Source organism: Aythya marila, assembly GCF_965140915.1.
Source record: "Aythya marila genome assembly, chromosome: 9".
NCBI lineage: Eukaryota > Metazoa > Chordata > Aves > Anseriformes > Anatidae > Aythya > Aythya marila.
The window spans coordinates 12,536,015-12,559,848 of record NC_139050.1 but is presented as its reverse complement, the minus strand read 5'-3'; the positions used below and the strand labels follow the sequence as shown (position 1 = coordinate 12,559,848).

Genomic DNA, 23,834 nt, shown 5'->3' with positions numbered 1-23,834 from the left:
AGCTACAAGGTAGGCTGTTGGTTATAAAGTGGCTGGAGAAGAGTGACAGAAAACTAAACAAGGGCACCTTGTCTTTTGCAAGACTGAAATACTGCAGAAAGGCTTTTCGTGAGGTCTTAACAATTGTGAAAGCAGTGTCTGCACTGTTCCTGGTGTATTGCTGTGTTGGCTGGAGGCTTTTACTAGAAGTTGGCAGAGAAATAGTGCTAGTAACAGAGTTTTGAATTTGTACTAGACAAGGCTGTCTACTGCCTTAAAAAATCTTAGCTATTCATAACCTGTAGGAAAATAATTAATTTCTGTAAGAGCTAAGATTTGTGGAAACCATCATTCCATAGCCAGTGTGATTTAGAATATAATATTTGTGTGATGAAGCATCAGATTTATGCAGCTATCTGTAAAGAAAGAGCATAATTAATAACACATAGGGAGGGGACAGGCCAATGAGCATCATAGATTGGAGTCCATATCTAACTGAGATACCTATGAAATAAGGTTGTCATTTAAGTTGCGCTGTAACATATCTATCCACAGTATTCTGCTCTACTTTAGTCTCAGCTTCTTATATGTAGCGTCAGAAGACAGGAGGATCAGCTCCTCCTTCCCTCCCTCGCTCCCTCCCTCCCTCCTTCTTCCCTATCTTTTTCATTAGAAAACATTATTTCAGCAAGGTCTTTGACAACCACGCTCTGCTTGATCTCTCTCTGGCAGATACGTGGAACTAGCCATTTGTATAATGTGATATAATAACAGGGTTGGGAAGAATGGAAACAGTGATAATGCTTCTGTAGAAAACTTGGTGGAGACAGATCTGAGGAGAGGACAGCTGTTAGCAGAAGTGACAGTAAAATAAAAGAAGCCAAGGCACAGTGTATGTGGAACTGGCACTGCACTGATGCAAGCTGAAGGAGTCTCTCTTTAAAAACCCAAGAGGAAATAGGATTTGTGCATGGTTTTTAGGAGTATCTCACTGTGCTGTTTGTTTTGTCATCGCTGAATTCCATGCTGTGAGCTGAACAGGCAAGCTGCATCCCCTTGCAGCTGCCCTGTCTTCCCCAAGGCAATTATCTGTGATAAGCTACCATAATGTAATTAAATGTTTAGGTTGACCTGAACAATTGAATATTGTACCTCTAACACAACCATAATGTAATAATGCCTGTTGTTAGTACTATTACTGACAGGTAATGAAAAAATGATTGAGGCTAAAGATGCCTGCTGCTCTTTGCATGCTCAGCATTGAAACAAGTGAAAAGGCTGACTAAAGAGAAATGAACTGTACTGAGAAGTATTCTGACCTGGAACAATGACAGCAGGATCTTGAAAGACTTGAAAATGTATGATTTGCATCTTTTTGTTTCCTTTTAAATGCCACGTGATCTTTGTGGTTAAAAACAAAGTTGAGGTCTGTTTTGTTAACTGAAGTTTACAGCTTTTTGGATGTTCATGAAATCTGTGTGCCATTTTTCTTGAAATGACCTTAAGATATTGTCAAATGAGACACAACTTTTACAAGGTTTTGTTTTTTTTTGGCCTGGTGATGATTCTGAATCAGTGCTGTGCCAAGCAGAATCATCAGGGAGGAGGCTATAGTTACTACATTCCTGATTCTTCAGGGCTGAAAGCTGGATTTTGGCTTAAGCAGAACACCTCTGTGGCTAAGCTTCCAAATCTTTCTATGTGTTAAAGCTAGTGCTGGATAGGTGATGGATTGCAGTATGGATCGAGTGATTGGATCTTGGTCACCTGTGGCTGTGTATTCCCTGCCACATGGAGTGGCTTTTTGCCAACATGCAGCTTGGAATACAGGGCGGCGGGGGAGCCTGGGAACAGCTGAGGAAGGAAAGGCTTGATAGAACCACACCCAGCCCTGCCTTCGGCTCACAGTTCTGCTGCCCTGGATTCTCTTCTGCAAGACCTTTTTCTTTTCTGAACATTGCCCAGTTTGAGAAATTGGGTGTGATGAATTAGTGTAGTTTGCCTCACCTCCTTGAGTCCTCTCTCTAACCTTACAATGCTGAAAAACAACTCCTTTTCACTGAGCTAATGAGTAACATGTACATGAAGATAACACTTTTCTGGGGCACCATTTCTATTCAGTTTCTACTCTTTCCATTAGAAAACAAAAACAAAACGAAACAAACAAACAAACAAAAAAAACACCACAGTGTCTAAAAGCACCTAAAGTTTAAGGAAGCCAAAATAAACACTTTAGCTGCGATCCTGGAATCTCCCTTGGTAATAAATAGGTATGATGGACCAAGGAGCAGTTCCTCCACCTGAAAACCCAGACATACAATTTGTGATCTTAGTCGGGGATATATAATTCTCTCTGCTGGTGGAAGAGAGCCACCATACTAGCCATTCTCCCAGGAGATAAAGGCAAAACTCAGATTGTAGGGCAGATGTGCCAAAACAGAGTTTTGCTGTGCTAAAGGACCTAAGATACTGATGACAATTTCTATCCCTTCTTATGTCTTTGCCATATTGCAGTTCTGAGGCATGATTGAAAAAAACAAAGTTGTAAGGGTTGGGTGGTACATGCCATTTTGCAGTGTGAGATCTGTTGTAGGCTAAATAGTGGGTCTGGTTCTTACAGTCTTTTCTTGCAAGTCATGCTTTCTAGACCTCTCCTCTCTTCAGTGGACATTCTTGGGCCATTCCTGAGCTCTGCAACTAATATGTGGTTGCTACAGTTGCAGGGCAATCCCGGTTACTGTAGGTCTGAATTGATAAAGGAGTCTTTGCATATGACTGCTCTTCTGTGTCACTTCAGTGTTACAATGGCATATTCCCCTGGGCCTGTGTATTGCAGTAAAATAACAGAATGATCACCCTCAAATTAGTAATTACCGAATTAGAGGACTATGAGGAGCCAAAATAGGTCTTCTCATCTCTCCTTCCACTGGAGATCAGTTCTACCAGTGTCATTCCTCTCAGATGTGTATCTAATCTGTACTTAAAGGCAGAAAGTGTTGGCTACTCCATGCTGCCCCCAGACAATCCACTGCTGTTTTTTTATCTGTACTTTTTCTGTATTTTTTTTTTTTTGGGGGGGGGGGGTCTCTTTGTTGTTGTTGTTATTGTTGTTGTTGTTGTTTTGTTTTGTTTTTAAACTTTTATCTAACTTAAAGCTACTCTGCTTCAAGTCCCTTAGGTCATGTTTTATCCATCTTGTTGTATACATTTGGAGAGATTACTACTTTGTAGCAGCAGTTAAAGACAGTTTTCACATTGTATTATCTGTCTAGATTACCAGTGTTCTTTCAATCTTTGCCAATGGCTTATTCAGCCTAGATCATTCTTGTTCTTTTGACTACTGCCAGTTGTTCTGCGTATGCTGATGTAGGATACACATCAAGCCTTTTTTGAAGGGCTACAACTGAGGCCTCTCCCTTGTCAAGCGGAAGTTTCCCATGCCACTATAATTACTGTTTCTATTGTTTAAGCCATGTGTAATGTTGGGAATGTCAGAAAATCCCTCGAAGCCATTGACATGAATGAGACAGGAGTCTTGTGGCACAAGTTCAGCTGATAGTTATACTAATTCACGCATGTAGTGAGATAGTATAAATTATCAAAGTCAAATCAAATGACATCAAATTAAGTCATCATTGTGATAAAAGGTTTCTGAGAATGGGCAGGATCTCACAGGATGTCAAGAGAAAAGCGCATTTTGGTCATACAGAATCATACAACCCTTGTGGATCTTGAAAAATAAGGCAGGGCTTATGTGACCTCAATTCATCTCATGAATCAGGGGATTTCATTCTCCTGTGTACAGTCACTTAAGCCTATATTTACAAATACAGTTCTGAGGTAGGGAGGTGTTACCATTGTTTTACAGAGGTGAAATCAGATACCCAAGGTCAAAGGAGAAGTAAGGCATTATTCTGGGTACTGAGCAGCTACGCAAAAAAAAAGGCACTTGAGTCATTTCCTGAATCCCAAGAGCTGAAATGCATGTGCCCACGTGCTGTAGCATGCAGTACACCTCAGCTTCAGTCCATCTGAAACCACGGCAAACACTCAACAGCAAAACTTTGCTTTGCTTCTCTCACTGTGCTATGTGGATGTAGAAAAGGTTTGAGTTTGAGGAGGAGCAGTGCCCTCTGATCACACGTTTCAGCTGCAGATCAGGCCTAGAGCAGATGTGGTTTCATTGCCTCCAGTGAAGTGTGCTAGGCACATTTTAGTTCTGTCAGCCCTGTGAGTACATGGCTGATATATACACACACGTTTTACTCATGTTTCTTTCCTTGTTGCCCTTGAAATTTTCTTCTCTGTTTATGTAGTAGTCTGTGTGAGAAGGCCTCAAGCCTCAGAGTGGCATTAGACTCAACTGAGAAATGGAAAGTTAAAAATAATGAGCTAAGATGGTTGAATTCCTGGCTCTGGAGCAGATGCCCTGGTATGTCCTGAGAGAGTAATTTACTCTGAATCTATAAAATGAAGACAGTGCTTCCTCCCTACCCCTATTTCCCTCCCTTTATCTTAGTTATACACACTGAGGCATAGACTCTCAGCATGTTTATCAAGCACTTAACTCAGTTAGGTCATGGGCTTTGTAGCACCCAGCAACCCAGAGGCAAAACATGTCAGAAGAAGGGGGTTTGGTGTGATAATATTGCAACAGGCCTGATCAAAAGGAGTAGCATGACAACAGAAATAGTAGTTCAAAAGCAAAACAATGTAATCAAGAGGGAAATGTGGTGGCTGAGTGAAATGGGAAATCTCTGATGGTGTTTCCATCATGAGGAGGTCAAGACAGACGAGGAGATCAAGAAATGCAGGACTTTGTATCAATCGTTGCCTTGTGTCTCTCAGGTTTCACAAAGGCTCTTTCCATCAAAGTGCTCTTTTAATTAACAGTCTGATTTATAACTGTCTGTGGACTGATTTTCTTGATTAAACAAAGAAAACCTAAGTTTCTGAAAGTGGGATGAGTGATTAGATTAATTTGTAAGATAAACAAGCCATGTATCTCATCACTTTGCACTTGACCTCCAACTTCATTGCTTGGGCACTGAATTGCTGGTCATTGAGAAAACATTATCTGATATCTCGTGGCTACATTTGCACACATACACTTAGGATTTTTTGGACCACGCCTTGTATTTAATGGAGTCCTTTTTCAGTAGCTTTCTTCTTCAGAGGAGATTGCCCTGTCTTTAAAATATTTGTTGTCTTTCTACTCCTTAAATTCAGCATCCGTTGTATAATTTCTCAATGGCACTCAAGAAAACAGAAAGGCTTAAAAAAAAAAAAAAAAAAAAAAAAAAAAAAAGTAAATATGTTTAAATGTACTCAAAAAAAAAAAAAAAAAAAAAAGGTGATTGCAGCAAGTTTACAGAAAGAAGTTACAGAAATACAAGTCAGCACAGCACACACTGCTTGGTCTGCTAGACCCAAGTCTCCATTTGTTTCACCAAGAATCCTAAAGTTCCTACTCAGCAAACTGTTCAAGCATGTTCTTAAATGCTCTGAAGTAAAAATAACTGTGCTGTGTTCATCTAACAGGGAACAGGAGGCCAGGATCCCCTTTTTAAGAGTATACAGGTTTCTGTTAGTAGACAAGTGTTAGTACTTGAAAGTTGTCTAGCCACACAGCTCAAGAGTTCAGCATGAACTCTGTCTTTGGAGAAGGATTCACATAAATTTTGGGCAGGAATTTTGGTCTGCACAGAGCTAAGTGTTGTTTCTACCAAAGAGCTTAAACCTCATGCAAGAGCATCTATCCTTAGAGAAAGGTTAATGGTAAAATTTAGATAAAAGCACGTGTAGATGTAGATGTGAACATAGCAACTTTTTGTGTGTGTGTGTGTCTGTTCTTGTTGTTTTTGTTTTGTTTTCTTCTGAGACAGTCCCGAGCTCTTTTCTATTTAAAGAAATGGAGGGAGGGTGGTAGAATATTTACTTGGTGTTGTAAGACAAGCAAAAAATACTCACTTCATGGAAAGATAATCAAATCCAGCAATGTAGGCCTTTCATGTGTTGAAGGCAGACGTGCAATGAAGCAGTTTTCGCTTTCACATTAGCCAGCAGAGGGAGTATTGCAACGCCATGAAAGTAGATAGCTTCAAAGTGCAGGGAAGCTGCTTTTGAGTCTGAATTTTTTGCTGTTCATGTCCAAATTTTATTTGCCCTATTATATTCTCTGATTGACCAAGAAATTATTTTTTAATATATTTTAGAACAGTTACATTATTAATTATTGATATATTTTATTATTTTACATTTCAAGAGTGAACCTATGTAGTTAGTGCTTTTGCTAAAATCCAGTATTTCTTTTGATGCAAACAGGCTGTCAGTTTTGGATGTACTTGTGAGAATATATCTACAAATATTTTCTTAGTAATTATGTCTGTTATTGCTACATCAATAAAAATGTACTTCTGGCACAAACTGCAGTTCTTGCATATTATCTTCTACTTTTACTTCAGTAAATCTTTATGCCTCTTTGCTGCCTCATCATTTCATCTGCTGGGCATCCCTCTGGCTGAAGCTAAAGCAGTTCTGAGGGATTTGTTGGTGAGATGCTTGACCTGCAGCACAGTAAGAGACTGGAATGCAGCTTGCATTTATTAAAAGAAGTATGTATTTGCGCAAGCTGAGTCTGACCAGGCTCTTTATTGCAGCCTCTAGATGGCACCCAGACGATGCAGTTGGTAGAAACTACTACTACACCTCAGCCAACATGTTTTGGCTAAGATTTCTGCTAAGCAGTATGCGGTAGTAGAAGTGTTAATGTCGAAGCAGGGAGGTAATGGTTTTGGCTTTGGGTTACAACAGTGTTTTCATGTTGGAACTGGCTTGCTGAAAGGAATCAGAGAAGCTGTGTGGAGTGCAGCAGGCCACCTGCTTGTGGCATTTTTTGCTGATGTAGTCCTCTACTAACCAATTATCATTGGGGGGGGGGTCCAGATTTATCTCTGGAACCAGGTTGCTGGGCTGTAATGTTGAAGCACTCACTGAACAAAAGTGGAATGCTTCACTCGAGCTGACAGGAGGGGAAATGTACTGAGTTTTTGCCAACTGCTGTTAAAATATTTTGATATTCCACTGGTTCTGCACAATTTTGTGGCCTTTGCTTGCAACCCCATCTCCCTCTTGCCTTCATCTGGCACTACCACCTTGAGCAGTGGTAGCTGCCAGAGCCTTATGCAATTGCTTGCATAGTCCTACTGATTTCGGAATTGCTTAGCTTTTTGGAGGCTTTCTAGTGGAGGCATTAAATAAAACTAGAGCAGCACACTTACACAAAGGAAATCTGAAAGTTGTTTCCTCATGCCACTGTTAACATAGTGCAAGTTCTCACAAATACTGGCTTTGAGATTTTCTTTTTCAGCAAAAAGTAAGTGCATTGTCTGGGAGAAATAACAAGCTCCCACGTCTCTTGCAGAAGAGGGAGATGTATTGTTTTAGTGACTTTATGAATCACACAGAATCACAGGGTGGTTGAGGTTGGAAGCCTGTTCCAGTGCTCTGTCACCTGAACCATAAAGAAGTTCTCCTTCATATGATGACGAAACCTCCTGTGGTTCAATTTAACTTGGACTGCAAGAGATCTATGCCCTATTTTTTTTTTAATGTAATTCATAATTATCCTTGGGGACAGTTGGGCATCTTCATTACTTTGTTCCTACTTGCCTGAACAGTTCTTATCTTAGTTTATTGCCATCTGTAAATTTGTGCTCAGCACACTGTGGGAGAGGCAGTGCTGTTACTGCTGAACAGCTGCTGCTGTACTCACTGCTGTGTGAGCCAACTGCTCACGGTTCGTGCTGCTCAATCATTATGTGAAATGCTAGTCTGTGCTGCCTTAATGCTGCTCATATCTGTCCTGGTGGTAGTGGGACTTGACTTTACTCAAGGACCTCCATTATGTGTATCACTGACTGCATAAAGTAAAGGACAAGTTGCTCTATTAGTTACCTGACTCATGCTGCAGTTATGTTGCAATATGGTCAGGTTTAGTTGTGTGGACTTGGAAGTGTTGAATCCTGCCCTCTCTCCTCCATTCAGTTAATATTTTCCTTCTTCTGTCAAGAGAAAATACCAGTCTTCTCACTGAGGCTTATCAGAGATGTCTTGAGTGTTCAAAACTGGACGAGGAAGAAAAAAATTTTTTTTTCTTTTTTTTTTTTTTTCTTTTTCCAGAACTGACAGATCTCCCTTCTCTCTCCAATTTTTCATCTATTTCAAATCTATCCTGTTTCCTTGGCTTACCACAACTCCCACTTGGAAATAACCCTATTTTCCTAGTGACTTACCTTTTCCAATTTACCCTGAGTGTTTTGGATTCTATAATTGTAAACTCTGTGACATGCCCGTTGCTGTGATTTGGAATTTGACTTCCCATAAATGTGAGGTCTCCTCTGTGATGAAACACCCTGATGAAGGTGACATGTGACTGAGGCCAAGGGACCTTGTGTTCTAATTTGGTGGCTGCTGCATATTTGTGTGGGTGTGTGTTTTTAGAAAAGTCTTTCACTGTTCATTACTTTTTCTTTTTTTTTTTTTTTTTTTTGTTTTAATTTGGTACATCTGGAGAACTTCTGACAATAGTTGTACCTGAAGCTGACAAGTACTATTTTTACCTCAAGAAATCTTGTTGTGATTTCATTTTCTGCTTTATATTTGAGAAATAAATATCTGGGTTTCTTTCTGATGGTTAAAGACGAAGATTGACATGATCCCATGATGCAAAAAAGGCATTTCCTAATGTTGATAGTATGGTTTTGATCTTTTTGCTTTCAGTCACTGATTTGGATGTGCTCTGATAACTGAAATATGTAGTGCTCCTGGTATAAGCCTTCTGCAAAATGACATCAAAGACTTCTTTCACCTTTGGTTCAGGCTTTGGTATGGGTAGTATCCAGTTATCTAAGTGCAAGACCATTCTGTATGTATTTGTTACATTTGTGTAATTTGGACAATGACAATCACTTCTCTGTTTTATGGCATAAACTGCCTCCTTAGATTTGAAGATGGATCAATTAGATCTTTTAGATCTACTGGCAAGGGATGTTTTCCATTTGACTTATTTGAATGTGAAATGTGTTTTGGTAGTGGGCTATGAAAGCTGTAGCCAAAAGTTAAATTTTGGCCTCTGCATAAATAAATATTAAAATGAAAAACAAACAAACAACAATTAATTAAGAAGCAGTAAGAAAGAAAAACTAAGAAATATGAAGACCTCGGGACCATCAATAGGTAAAATGTCAAGTATAACTTCTGAAGATATCAGTGTGTGTTAAATCCATTGTGTTTTTAAGTTCCTTTTCTAATAAATCATTGTTAAATAATTCTTTGCTGTTTATTCATAGACCCCAGAGCCAGTTGACAACTACATCAGTGAAGGCGAGTTTGAAGATGATCTGAGTTCTTCTACTCCAAGCACAATAGAGTTGGAGATACGAGGATCCAGCCAAGACACAGATGAAGATTATTTTGAGACCCTGTCACATCAGAGTGGATCTTTGTCAGATGTAAAAACTGAACCTTACGAGAGTGCATCAGAGACAGAATCTGTTGCCAGTGATGTAACTGGAGAAACTTGTTTGGATTCAAACTGCCTTTTTACAGAAAAACCAAATCTGTGCTGTAGTCTTCCTAAAGCAAAGGCAGAAACAATCTTCCATGAACTTAAGTGCTCAAGGCGAACAGAATTTAGCTGGCAGGTGCAGTTAGAAGCATCTTCCAAAATAAAAATAGCACCAAGTAAACATGAATTACAAACTACAAAGTCAGAAGGTGAAGTGGGTGTTGAAGATTTAACATTAACTACCAGTATTTCCAACACAGAGAACCAAGTGAGTGAAGAGGGCATTTTATCACAGACAGACAGAAAGTTTGTAGTGGAATTGCTGAATAAAACAGATTTTGAAAGCACAGAAGTGCAGTCCTATCCCAATTCCTTACCTACAGAAGCTGCTGTTACAAGACAGGAGGAACAACCTGCAGTAGTAAGCATTACTTGTTTCAAAGCTAACTCAGGAAGTTGTTTGATTTTTCCTGAGGTACAGCAACTTTCCTTCCAGACAGATGCAGCATCAAGCTGTAGTTTGCCTAATCTTCATTTTGAAACAAATGGACCTTACCATGAAAGTTGCACTGCGATATCTGACTATAGATGTGGACTAGATTCCATGTCCAGTATAAAATGCAACAGGAATAACTCAGCTGACAGTGAGAAAACTACAGGTAACAGGATAAAACATGGAAGTACAGAAACCATGTTGACATCACATTCATTCTTCTACCAGCGCCACTTCAAATCAAAATCTCCACCTTGTGGGTCACTACACACAAGGTCAGAGGTTACAGGAAGTAAAACATGGCACAGTGTGCCTGAAAATATCAGTGCTCAAAGAAAAGCAGAATACTTTGGGAACTGTATTCATCCAACAGACAAATTGAGTTGGTCATGTTCCAGAATACATCATCAAGGGCTTGATTTTGAATATGCTTGGAAAAACTTAGCAAGGTTACCTGTTGGCCCTGAAAAGGCAATAAAAATAGAGGACAGATTTGACATAAAACAATTCCTTCTTAATACTGACATAGACTTGAATGAGGGTCAGCTTTCTCAACCAGCAGGCTCCCCACAGTGTGTTGATTTTTATTTGAATTCTAAACCAGAGGCATGTGGCCTTAGCCCAGAAGCAGGAAATACATGTGCTGGTAGCTTATCTTCAACCCAGACAGATGCATGTGACTGTAATCCAAAACAAAAGGAGACATCATCTGCCCTGGACTGTGAACCAGGGATCATAAATGCTGAAGAACTTCTAAAAAGTACTCAGTACAATGCTGAAAGAGGTCTGAAAGCGGATCAATTCCCTTGTGATACTAATGTTGAATTTGGCAATTTTGACACTGAAAACCTAGCAGCTTGTTGTGTAGGTTTTCCTGCTGTTGTGGAAAACAGAGATTGTAATTGTTCTATAAACTGTGTTTCCTCTAGTAGAACGCAGAAGAAAAGTTTGAAGGAAAATGTCCTGGAATCTGAACTATCACATGTGGAAGTCGTGGCAGGAGGAAGACAAGTAGACAATCCTTCTAACCTTGACTTCGATTGGAAAGTCCCGGAAACTGCGTTACCAGGCGGCAGTAACACAGAGGCGGAGCACAGAGATTCAGTGCATCAAAATACAAATTGCAAAACTGGTGCCTTAAGGAGTCAGTCTGAACCAGTAGCAAATGAACATCCTATTCATCAAGGAAAGGACGAGGACAGTTTCTTTGCTGTGGAAATGACTCCCAAATCAGATCATGTAAGCCAGGAAAGGCACTTAATGAAGCTTCCAGAGCTAAAGCCTGCCCTGGTTATAATATCTGTGGAACGGAAAGGATTACAGTCCAAGACACTGACTGATGACCTTCATACTGAAAGGGTAACTGGAACACTGAGAAACACAGTGAGCAAGGACTCAGTGTCTCCTCATACTTCCAGCAAAGATCATGATGAGCCAGAGAGAGTTCTGAGTGAGTGCTGTAACTGTGAAGAACAAATTTTGGCCACCCACACCTTTGTTGGTAGTGCAGAGCTACTCCCTGTTGGGGATACGGCTGAAGGAAAAACAGAAATTTCACAAGAGCAAAGCGAGAAAACAGTTTCATCCTTAGTGCTCACCTGTAGCAATTCCACAGTAACAAGTAAGAAGGTAGAATTCAGCAGTGTTGCTGCTCCACTGGGCAATGATGTACTAACTGCAGAAAACACAGCAGATAAATGTGAAGAAGTGCTCTCAGAATCACACAGTAGATGTGGTATCTTTGAGACTGAGGCACACAGAACAAAGACTGATTTTGCTTTAGAGACAGAAGAGTTCAGAAAGCCGTGGGCTGAAACAAAAAATGACCAGGTCACTAAGGAAGAGGAATTCAAAGCACATCAGAGCAGAGAGGAGGAAGGTTATATAACTAGAGCAGTAGCAGTGGAAATGTGCAGCATAAGCAATCTGTGTCAGGGAGATGGTGCTGATGATGATCTTCAAGGACCCAGCATCATCACCTCTGAGCAAGCAGTAGGCAGGGAAGGAGCTGAAGGCTGTAATGGGTCAAAGGAACAAATAGGTATTTGTGAGGAACCGTCTCCTAGGGAAGAAAAGGAGGCCTCTCCTGCAGAAAACACAGCTACCTCTAGCAAAAACAGTGCATTGAATCTTGATGTGTGTGATGTCTTTAACTATTCTGTGAAAAGAGAGACCCACAATGCTTGTGCGGTTGGCCTAGATAATATAAGTACCTGCAGCACTAACAGTGAGGAAATGGATGAGAACTCACTCCACGGCCTGGGAAGTAACAGCAGTCTCCATAAAGCTGTGCAAAAGCCAACAAAGAATGGGAATAGCGGGAAAGCTTCCAGGTTTTTGGTTTTCTCAAAAATGACATCTTTCAGGAAAACTAAGCCTGCCACAGCAGAAAATCATGGAAGCAGTAGCTTCTTTGGCAGCAAGGCAAAGACAGAAGAAATGGATGTTGGGAAAGAAGATGAAGACACTGAAAGTTTACAGTCTTTCAAAAGTTGTTCATCTGGTTCTGCCTTCCACAGGAAGGAAAGCTATGCCTCAGAGTATTCCGATGATGATGATTTATTCTATGAGAGACCTGCAGGATTATTTAATAGAATGAGCCTGAGGAAGGCTTCTGGCTCTGGTCGGATCCTGATGGAAGATACGGATGCAAATTCAACTTCTCTCACACTGGCTGCTGTCAGATATGCAGACGGACTAGGTTCAGGTTCATCTGAAAACAATGACAGTGAATCGGTGGAATACCCTGGGATTAGGAAATCCTTCCCTGAAAATGAATACAAAAGAAACAAAAATCCAGAGGGCAAGAAGTTCAGGGCAAGGTTGGCCTTGGCACACAAATCACTCTCAAGCTTATTTGAATCCAAAACTCTAGAAAAAGAAAACACTGAGCAAAGTTCTAAAGTATCACTGAAAAATGAAAAGGAGAAAGCCAAACTTCGCCAGAGCACCTGGAAAGCTTTTCTAAAAAGCAAGGAAGCAGATGGACTTAAAAGGCCTGTCCTGGCAAATTTATCACCAACGCAGGAGAGTGTTAACACAACTAGAGGCCAACTGATGAGAACAACATCAGTAGAGCAGCAGGACAGTTCCAATGGGCACACGTTTTTGAAAACAGAAACATCTAATGGTTCGTCAACAGACACCAACTATTTTGACACCTCTGTGGAGCCTGTTGATGTTTCTTCACCTGCAGGTACGTGGAGAAAACGAACACAGTCCCATGACTTGGGCATCAGATGCTCACAAAGTTCAGACTGTGATGAACACCAGGATGGCAACAATTTAAATACCTCTCTAGAGGAATACTGGATGAAATCTCCATTTAGTCCCACTGACATGCAGTTACCATTTAGTCAGTCAAGTCCATCATGTCCCCAGCTCTCAAATTCTGAAGGTAAAGATATGCCCTGTAGGCCCATGAGCCCCAAACCACAGAGTCCACGATCTGCTTCTCAACGCAAGAGCTTCCGATACCCCGGAAGAATATGTGCCACATCAATGATCTCTCTTGGGAACAGCTCTGCAGCTGACAGCAGTTTGGAGGCTCCTGAGAGACCAAAGACACTGAAACCCAGAGGTAGTCTCTTACTTTCTGTACACTCATTGGACAACGAATACCAGAAGGATGACAGTGGGATAAGCAGTCAATCCCAGATCAGCTTAAACACAGCTTCTTCTATTAGTGACATTCTCAGAGATGAGGTGAGTTGTTGTCTGGGAATGATCAGGTGGTGTCTTGTCCTTCGTTTTAATGTGGTTATGAGTTCTAGTGAAACTCTTTAATGGCTGAGTGAACACCTTGGTTAGATTGGTGCATAAATATTCCTCTTTGTCTAAGGTAGGTGGCACTACTTAGTCTTTGAATTTCTGCTTCTGTTCATGACTATGTAAATTGATGCTCTCTTTTAGGAAGGATTTATCACAGAAATCTAAATGAATAGAGTCATCACAACACTGCTAATGCATAATGTTCCTCAGAAAGGCTATGTAGGTTCCACCCTGTATTTAGCTGGATTTTACCCCTCTGGGATAAGGTAGAATCAAGCCTTGTGACTAGTGTATAGCAAATAAGTTTCTCAAAGTGATTGGCAATGTAGAAATCAATTTCCATTGCTAGCAGTCACTTTTTAAGAAGAAAAACCTTTTTTTTTTCTTTAGAGAGTGAGCAGCTGTCTTTCAGAGTACCACAAGCCTTTTGCAGTCACCCTTCCCCTTTAAGTGCCACTAGGAATCATGTTCTGCCCTTTCTACAGCAAACAGGAAAAAAAATATGGATTCTGTCTGGCTCTCCTTTTGGTGCTGCATTATATTCTAATCCCAGTAACAAATTAATTTTCTTGTGATAGACCAGTTCTCACGGAAAAGAGTATGTCTTCAATAGAGATTTCTCAATTGCTTCAGGCCTTTTTAAAAGCAGAGACTTCCTCTTGTAATCCCAGACAGTATTTTCTAAATTGTAAGTGGCCAGGAATCTCTTTTGGTGACTAAGCACAAATCACCAGAGAGACTGAGATTGATCTGTTAGCTGAGATCCCAGAACCTGGATCAGTCATGCTACTTCTTTAATATTACTGCTGATGAGTTTTGACATTAGGAAGTAGCAACATTATTTTTCTGAGTAGATTTTCAATGGCATTCAAGTGAGGGTATGAGATTTTCAGTCTCTTGCCACACCCCAGCCAGACACTTTTCAGAGAGCTCATGAATCTGGAACTGCTTGATCAGTTCTGCACCTGAGAGCTGGTTGTGCTCAACTCTAATGAACCCTTGCACAGCATTTGCTAAAGATGCTCCCCTTGGTCTCTCACATCCCAGGTTATATTAAATATGTAAGATACCCTTCAGAATGGTCTTACCATATAATTACTCCTACTTGAAGTTTTGTGTAAAACAAACAGAAAAAGATAGGTTGAAAAAGACACAGGAGGTCATCAAATCCCATCTCCTTCTTTAGACAGGACTAGTAGCAACAACAGATAGATAAAACTGTGACTTTGTCTAACCAAGTCTTAAAAATATTTAATGCTGGAGATTTTACCATCTCTCTGGGAAAGGTTCCTGATGAAAATTTTCTTCCTATTTCCCAACTAGGACTTTCCGAACTACAGTTTCCAGGTTTTGTCTTGTTAGATTATCTGACATTATGAAAGTGTTTGGATCCATTATCCGTATAACTACAAAATTAATGTAGACCACTCTTATATTGCCTTTAGTGTTCCCTTATCAGCTTGAATAAAACTAGTTCCCTCAACCACTCCTCACATACTCCCAGTGAAAGTTTTTTACTTGATTGTTTGGGTTTTCCTTTTTAGCTTATGCTGTCTGGATTCTAAAGAAGCATGTGGGTGGCAGTTTGAGCAGTGAGGGCTGTAGTACTGGAATTGCTGGGAAGAGAATTTGCCTTATTCCCTTCTGTCCTCTCTACTTGAAAATCTTTTGTTTTCATGGGTACCAACCTAACTTACAAACTTAACACCACGTACTGAAGAGACCTGCAGCTTTACAGCAGCCTAGCAAAATACAAGATAGTCAGAGTATGGAAGGTACTCTTAATACATTGCCAAGAGATGAAGCCTGTCAGAGGATGAATAAAATCATCGACCTGTAAATTGTAGCTCAAAAAAGCACCTAGAAAAGAATGGAGAGATGGGGCATATATAAAGCCTTTAAAAGGCAAGCCCACATTCTGGAATGTAGCCATGAGGAGCAAATGAATAATTACTTAAATCGATTGCTAGATTACAGAATTTAAAGAAAACTGGGAAAAAATTAAATGGTATCTAAGCCATATAAAAACTGTTTAATTTTACTGATTCTTCTGGAGGCTGCATAATAGGTATCTCAAAATGGATAAATGTAGCTGGAGCCTAGAAATTGAAGCAAATGTCCCAACATCTAATCTATTCAAGCAGACAGGGGGTTTGTTTATTTCCATTTTCATGACATTGTGAAATTAAGTAGAACTACATTCTGTTCCATGGCCCGTGGGTTTTGGTAATTGAAGCTGTTTTTTTCAGGTGTCTCTGGAAAATACAGCAGAGACAATTAAATCTATGTTGGAAAGACTTTATGCCACAAATACACTTATTATCTAAACACTAAACACATTCCTTATATATGTTGCTAAGTAAAAAAGTCGTAAAAATAAGCTTAATGGTGGCATTAAAGAAAAGTCCCTTTCTGTCCCACATCAATAAAGGCATTATTGCCAGACAAATGAACAGTTGTGAAGTTCCTTGAAGCTTTATTCATGTTATAATTGCTGTACCAGACCGCAACTAGCTCACCCCTGAGGTCTCTGGCTACCACATGGGTAAGTCACCCTTCTGAGCCTGATGGAACACACCACAGCCCCTCTCTCATTACTTGCTAATGGCTACCATTCTCCAGATTATAGACAATACAAAGATCTTATGTTGAAAATAGGAGGATAGAATAACTCTACACAATTACCAATATGCCCATGTGGCAAGGTCTTCATTACATGTTTGCAACATGATTTTACTTACATAATCGTGATACTTAGGAGGCAAGAGTGAACCATCCTAATATATCCCATGTTTGGGGTCTGTGCAAGTTCCTCTTGTTTGTCTCCAATATGTTGGGGTTAGGCACAGAATAACAGCAGGACATGCTTTCCTTTCTGCTTAGCATCTAGTAGATAAGAAGCATTTCTAGACTGTGGCATCTTTTGCCAGTGGCAATGAAAAATTGATCTAGGATTGTTGTTCAGTTGAGAATAGATAGAAAATGCCTGCAGTCGTTTAAGGATTTCATTGTTTGGGTTCTTCAAACTTACTGGAAAGAAATTGGAGAGATACTATTGTCAGGACACGACATTTCCTTGACAAGAAAGGAGATTCCTAAGATCATTCGTTCCTTGATATTTTTATCTCCCACCTTAAATGTTACTGATTCTGACTTCGCTACCTGGCATAGCAGTTAGATGCCTCAGGGCACCTAAAGTTGTTCCACTATAAAAGCTGTAATTTTGTGCAACCACATAGTAAAAGCACGTGGGAGCGAAGGGCAAAACTGCAATTCCTTTCTCTCAGCCCAACATCAAGCAAATAAAACGGATAGCATTAAGAGCACCATAAGAAAGCACAGGGCTTAATATTATCAGAGCTGCAGCCATTTAGGAAGCATTTTCACCTTGTATAACTGAAGTACAGTGGGAAAAACAGACAGACAAGACTGACCTTTATGCTATTTTCAGAGACACTATCTTTGCAAATAATACATGTATACAGACAGCGTGACCTACATCCCAGTAGTAACGTTATTGTAATATGCCATCTAGAATGAGGGTGAAAAGGACATTGTCCTGTGCAGAGAGAGCATATACTTCGCTGTCTCAAAGGGTAGCAGAACTGCTGTTTCAGGGTGGAGTGCCCCTAAAGCTATGGAAAAGGTTGAATGAGTAGGCAGGCTGGCTTCAGCCAGCCAGCACTCTTGGGGAAACATTTTCCTCTGAACAGTTCTGTGCCTAGATAACTGAGTTTTGCCATCTTCTGCTCAAACTGATTTGAAGCAAACAAAATTTCCAATGAACAAACTGTGTGTTTTCGCCCGCTGTTTGTAAAACAGGAGTCCAAACAGCAATGTCAAACACCACCTGAAAAGAGTCCAAATGAGAAAGGGGTTCCCCATCGCAAAAGGAGGCCTCTCCTGGTTCCACCATCCCCACGCCCTATCTCCACCCTTGAGAACAAAGCCTGGAGGCTTTCCTTCCTTGCTCCAGATGAAAAAGACAAGGAGATTCCAGAAAGGAGGAGGAGGAAGAGACCTAAATCCCTTTATAAGTGCTTCAGCTTCGATGATGTTTGGATGGAGAGGAACCAGAAAAGGAATCTAGAGAAAGAGAGACAGCCAGAGAGAGGGATTCAAGTGCAACACCTACCAGAGGACCAGTTAAAAGTAAGAAACCGTACACTGTCCTCATCTGGTACTGTCTTCCTCTCTCTGCTCTGGCTTCATCTTTCTACTGTCATCATATTCCTGTCCTTCTACTTTGTCTGGTACCAGTTCTCTCTGCTTCTCTTTGCATCTGTTAGTCTGCGGAGACTGATTATTTAAACAGTAAACTTACCCGTAAGTGGTGATTTAGAGGCGGTGGATGTTTCAGTTGCTGTCCTGCCCTGTGCCGTGCTGGACAATAGGATGCAAAAGCACCAGATTGCTCTGTGGGCTGAAAGATAGGGAGCACAGGGATGAAATCAAAGTTGCCTTAAATCAGTATAAATTAAGCTGATGAAATCTCTTTCAGTGCCCCGTGGCATTGCTGTATAGCTTTAAAAAGGGACTTATAAATTAGATTTCCCTTGCATCTGAGGCCAACTCCATGCTTTTACTGAGGCAACTTCACACTGTGAAGTGCCTAAGAGAATACTGCCCTTGGAGTTTTAGCTACCAGTAGTCTCCTCTCCACTGGGATACACTTTAAGGTTAGCATTGTGATTTTTTGTGACAAAATTTGTGACTGTTGTGACTCACACTGATGGCATCTGTTACTCTTGGATCCAGAGCTAAGGTCTGTTCCCTCCAGGGAGAGCCATGAATCTGTATCCAAGAGCCAAATTTAGTCTTCACACATGAAAAAAAAAAAAAAAATCCAAGTAAAAAGGACATGAGATCAGAGGGACACCCCATGCACCTTCTGCTGACAATACTGAGGAAGCTTCTGAAAATGCCTGAAATTAGTCATAGATATTCAAATAAAAGCTTTCCTTGGGGGTTTCTGTTTTGGTCTGTTTTCTGTTTCCCTTTCTCTCTGTTGTCTCTGTTGTCCTGTTTCTGGATTGTTTTGCATCAAAATGACAATGTTTGAGGAGAGCTGCTGCCACAATCCTGTCACCACCACTTCAGGATGTGCCTGAGCTTATGTGCACAAATAGTTCTGTGGTGATGAGGGGGAAACACTGACTGGACACAGCTAAGTTTGTGTGCTAGGGCTTGCAGGGTGAACCTCCTGCCACGTACCCGTCTTCCTGGGAGAGCCTCCTATTGAAGCCAATGGACACCTGGGACAGAAAGCCAGGCCAATCCCATAAACTGGGTTTCAGAAGAACTGCCCACTGTTCTCTCCTGCTCAGACAAGGGACTAAAATCCGTGCTGTTTTGTATTTGGATGTTTTCAAAAGAAAACATTGCCAGTTAAGGCTTGGGTGAGTGCTGGGTATGATTCTGTGATATGATGCCCGCTCTCTGTTCAGTGAGGATGCTTTCCTGACTCAGCCCCACTACTACCTATGTGTTGAAGATAATGAATAATGCTCCCAAGGCAAGTGTATATTATGATTTCTTAAAAGTAGAAATTGTGTTATTTTTGTACTATGCTCAGAGTTCTGAGAGACTGCTTAGTGCTGTATGGGCACAAAACGAGCCAGGGAAAATGCATCACCGGCTTAGTTAGGCTCACTGGTAAACAGAAGCCAGTAAAACATGCTAAAAATATTCCTTATCCATGCTTGACAAGCATGGATATTGATGGAAATATAGCCCATGCTGCAGGGTATGTTGGCTAGCACTGAGACCATTAGTGCTTCTAAGAGGAGCGAAGGGTTACCCCAATAGCTTCCCCTAGAGCCATCAGCTTACACAGCTTGAATGCTGATTGACTGCACATTCTGGTGCTGCCAAAACCCAACTTCTTTAGGCATTTCCACCCTTATTTTCTGGTGCAAACATACCTCTAAATTGTGATCAGCTGTGTAATGGGTAGCAGCTGCCCCAGTTCCCATTGAGGTATCCTCACTTACCATCTTTTTTTTGTTGTTGTTTTTTTTGGGATGGTGGGGGGCTGAGTTGCCTTTCTGGTTTATTCTTCTTTGTGTAGCAGAGGTGAATAGAAACAGAACAAGGTTCTGAATACAAAATACCTAGCAGTATAAAGCTGTTTTATTATTACTATTATTTGCTATTTCTGTTGATTTGAGTGTGTTGTGTATGTTATTGATACTTTCTGTGGGAAGGCCAAATTTGACTGAAACAAGTGTAGGGATTCAAGGGCTATTTCCAGTATGCCCATGCGAATGCATTCTTTAGCCTGTAGTTTTTACTCACAATAGTCACCATGTAGCTTCTTTTTCATATTTTTTATAGGAAAATTTTCCTTTTTTTATTCTTTTTAATGCTCTATTCCTGTAATAGTGTTGTCTTATTCATACCATCATATACGGTGGGAGTGCTGTCACAAGCTGCAGTGTTTGGGGGCAGTTTTAGAAGGATGCTAAAATCCTTCTAATAAGGAGAAATAAATTATCACAAAAGAAGCTTTGTAAAATTTTCATTGTCTGTTGTGCTTTTGCAACTGAAAGAAGGTAACTGTTTGGAGCTTTAGATCTGAAATTGCAAATCTGATGTTTCCTGACACATGGCTGTCTTGGGATGTGTGGCTTCAGTTCTGTTAATTCATATTGGGTTAAGTGAGGCTCAGGTCAGCATACAAGGTGATGTAATGCCATAGTGTTGTGGAAATAAGTGAATAGGGCACACCAGGGATGAACAGAGGCAAATTCTTAACTTTCAGTGCTGACTTCTGCTACTACTCTGTTGTTCAGGTCCATGTACACAAATGAGTTTAGTGGCTATATGAAGTTATCCTGAAGGCTAGCAGGATTCAGATGCAGACAAGCAAGAAACTAGCTTTAGACTAAAAAATAACCACTGCAATGGCAATGCTAAATAATTCTATGTACTGGGCTTTGTTTTGCTCAGGCCCAGTGGGTTGCTGATTCTGCTTCAAATGGAAACAATCTGTGTAAATCCCTGGAGTCAAACTCAAAGCTTGACCCAGCTGTCCCTTATAATGAAATGCTACCAGTAACAAGCTGAGCAGCCTCTAATGTTCTACTTTAAAGTGTTAACGTTTAGCAGGTTGTGGCAAACCTCTGAAGGTTGCATCTTCCAAAGTGGAATAAGAGAAACTCACGTGGTTATTCATGTGTCTGCTTTCTTTTGCTTGGCCATTGGTTTTGCCTTTCACGTGATGAAGAGTTTTGCAATGTAGCCTGGTACGCTTTTCCTTTTTCCTTTTTTTTTTTTACTCATTTATTTTTCAAAAAGCTTTAGAAACTCCCTAGCTGGAACAGACACAATGCCCCAAACAACTAATGCATGTAATGGTGATAGACTTTGGTTTGGAATTTATTTTTGCAATTGATTTAGTGACATCTCCTAACTGCCTGTCTGCTACCATTCTTCAATTTTCTATCTTAAGAAAAAGTTAAAACCTGACTTAAGCTTGAGGCCTCTCTAGTGTATAGTAATAAAGCACAGACGTGGCTTCTACATGCATTTGTTAAAACACAGTTTCTGCACTGCCAAATTAGAGAGATTCCTAAAAGACTCACTGGGGACTAAGCCCAGGGGAGTATAGTGCAGCAAAGCTCTGTCATCTATTTTGAAAGAGAAATGAGAAGCAGTGAAAAATAGATCTTCAGCTTATTGTCCTGAGTATGGCTCCTGGAAACCTGATTTTACCCTATCTGAAATAAGAGAAAATGAAGTTTTGCTGTGCACTCCTATGGTTATGAGCATTATGGCCACCTCAGATACACTTCAAGAGGGTAATGAAGATGCTTTGGAAAGGGGATTGAATGAAGTAAGTCTCCTCCTTGACAAATACAGGAACGCAACAGAGGGAAATGCCTCTGCCAGGGACTGAACTGCTGCTCATGAAAGCATAGAAATAATCCCATTGAATCTATAGCAGAAAATGTAGAAGAGGGATTTTTACTATATTCTTGTCCCTCCTTTCCCTTTCCTTCCTTTGTGGGATGGGGAAAACCCTGCCCACATTTGCTGTCATCTCTGGAACTGCTTCTTCTCCTGCCTTTGGGTTGTACAGACCAGACTTCCCTGCAGTAGAAACCATATGATGTCCAAACCTGAAACCTGTTCTGATGTCCAGGGGAGTAGTAAGAATAAACCCTGCAGTTTTTAACTGTAACAGATCCCTGATGCGTATGCTGCTTCCTAGTCTTAAACAGAATAATATTTTTTTCTGTCACCTTTCATGTAACTAATCTAGACCCTTGGTATTTTCAGAGTTATAGCTCAGTATTCTCCCTGTTTTGCTTGATTTTGTTGTCTCTGGAATAGCGTGTGCTCCCTCTGGGGCTTTGCTGTGATCTTCTAGACAAGCAGGCGCGGCTCAGGTTAATTTGAACAGGGTTTGTGCTGTCCCTCTGGAGATGGTGATTTGCGACAAAATATTGGCTGTGTTATGTTTCTGGAAAGTAAGTCTAGGAAGAATAAAACAAACCAGGCACAGAGCAGCAGCGTTCTCAGCTGCTTGGGCAGTATGTGGCTATTCAGTAGGCTGTTTGCTGTTTCATTTTGGAAGGATGTTTTGGCTAATAGCCATCTTCTAAAGAAGAGACTAGCATCTAGGCTACTCAATGGACTTTATGCTGATGTGGTATGGTGTGGGCTGGCAGGGAGGAGGAAGGATCATAGATAAACTGTTGCATCTCAATATCCTGAGCTCTCCCTTCTGTGAAGGGTGATGATGTAACTGAATGTCACAGGAGCAGAAGGAAAGGGCAGTAGCCACGCAGAGGTGAAAGATGGCTATGCCCATGGAACCAATGCTTGCTGATCTGCTGCTTTTCAGTTGGTCTCCCAGTCGCTTGCAGTCACTGATGTTTGTTTTCTGTGTGTGCCAGCCATAGGAAGGGTATGGGTTGGAGAAAAGAGAGGGAAGAAAAAAGTAAGAAAAGCGTATCTGCATTATGTACCGCAAGCTTCAGTGACTTTGATTGCAGTCTCTATCACTCATTGTCAGATGATCTACAATCTTATAGTGTCTTGCTCATTTTTAAGTGATTTCTTGATGACATACCAGGGGAATGTTGGTCTCATTTCCCTTTATCGATGAACCATTGTCTCTTGGTGTGGCGGAATTGTCAGAAAATGTTGGTTTTGACACAGAAAAAGTACAACAGCCTTGCTTACGTTTTGGATTTTGTTGCCGTATTTCTTAAAGTTTTTGAAATGAACATCTGCATGACAGAGTCGGTTAGTCTGGGTGGTCGGAATATTTTTATGACAGTAAAATTTATTAAAAAAAAATTATTAAAAAACAAACAAACAAAACTAACAACAGGTAGAGGTGAGAGAGATCGTATTTGTACCTTTAACTGAAAGGTAGAATGTAGTGTTGGCTGCATCCTTTATGGCTATGTACTATTACTAAGAAATCTCTGAAAGGGAAAGGCTTATTTACTCTTTAAATACCAAACCAGCAATTATGAGACATAAAGTTGTAGGAAGCAAAGGTTAATTAGTTCTGTAGGTGGTGGTAGGAGGACTTCTTGTGGTGATGTCCTTCATAGGAAGGAATGTGACTTTCTGTGAATGTAGGTACGCATGGTAGTATGCGAACATGAATCCAGTACCTGGTTATCCTCTTTCTCCTGTTATTACCTTGTAGCTTTCCCTGCATTCTTGCTGTTTTCTGTCCTCTCTAGCCACCCACATGTATCTACTAATGGACTACTTACATGAGCAGGCATGAGATGGGGAAAGAGTTGCTCTGTGATGAATGCTGTATTTTGTCCTCCAAGGTATGTAAGTTTAATGTCTGATGTCTTTGTTTTCTATCTCTTGTTGCAGGCTGGAATGAGTGCATCCATCACATCTGCTGGTGCTCTTGACATCCTACCACTGAAACTGCATCCATTTTCCCAGAGCACTCCAACAGGCTTGGACTGCGTGGGCTGGAAACGGCGCATCTCTGCTCCTGGTGTGTACACTTTGACATGAACTGCAAGACAATTAAATTCT

The 23,834-nt window shown here is 40.7% G+C and overlaps 2 protein-coding genes across 3 annotated transcripts in view; both read left to right on the top strand.

Moving 5' to 3' along the window:
* Positions 1-10,485, top strand: part of LOC309881363 (uncharacterized protein) — a gene marked incomplete at its 3' end in the record, with an annotated part of 93,811 nt that extends 83,326 nt beyond the window's left edge. The window contains exons 4-5 of the mRNA XM_082767230.1: positions 9,330-10,332; positions 10,439-10,485. Of these exons, the coding sequence (XP_082623356.1) occupies positions 9,330-10,332; positions 10,439-10,485 (1,050 nt within the window). The remainder of the gene's footprint in view (positions 1-9,329; positions 10,333-10,438) is intronic.
* Positions 10,486-10,510: 25 nt separating this feature from the next.
* ARHGEF4 (Rho guanine nucleotide exchange factor 4) overlaps positions 10,511-23,834 on the top strand; it is a gene marked incomplete at its 5' end in the record, with an annotated part of 114,381 nt that continues 101,057 nt past the window's right edge. The window contains 2 exons of one of the 2 annotated variants that reach the window (XM_082767020.1): positions 10,511-13,745; positions 23,664-23,793. In XM_082767020.1, the coding sequence (XP_082623146.1) occupies positions 11,259-13,745; positions 23,664-23,793 (2,617 nt within the window). Of the gene's footprint in view, positions 13,746-17,873; positions 17,964-23,663; positions 23,794-23,834 lie in introns of those variants that run through there. The other variant, XM_082767021.1, reaches the window with a different exon arrangement.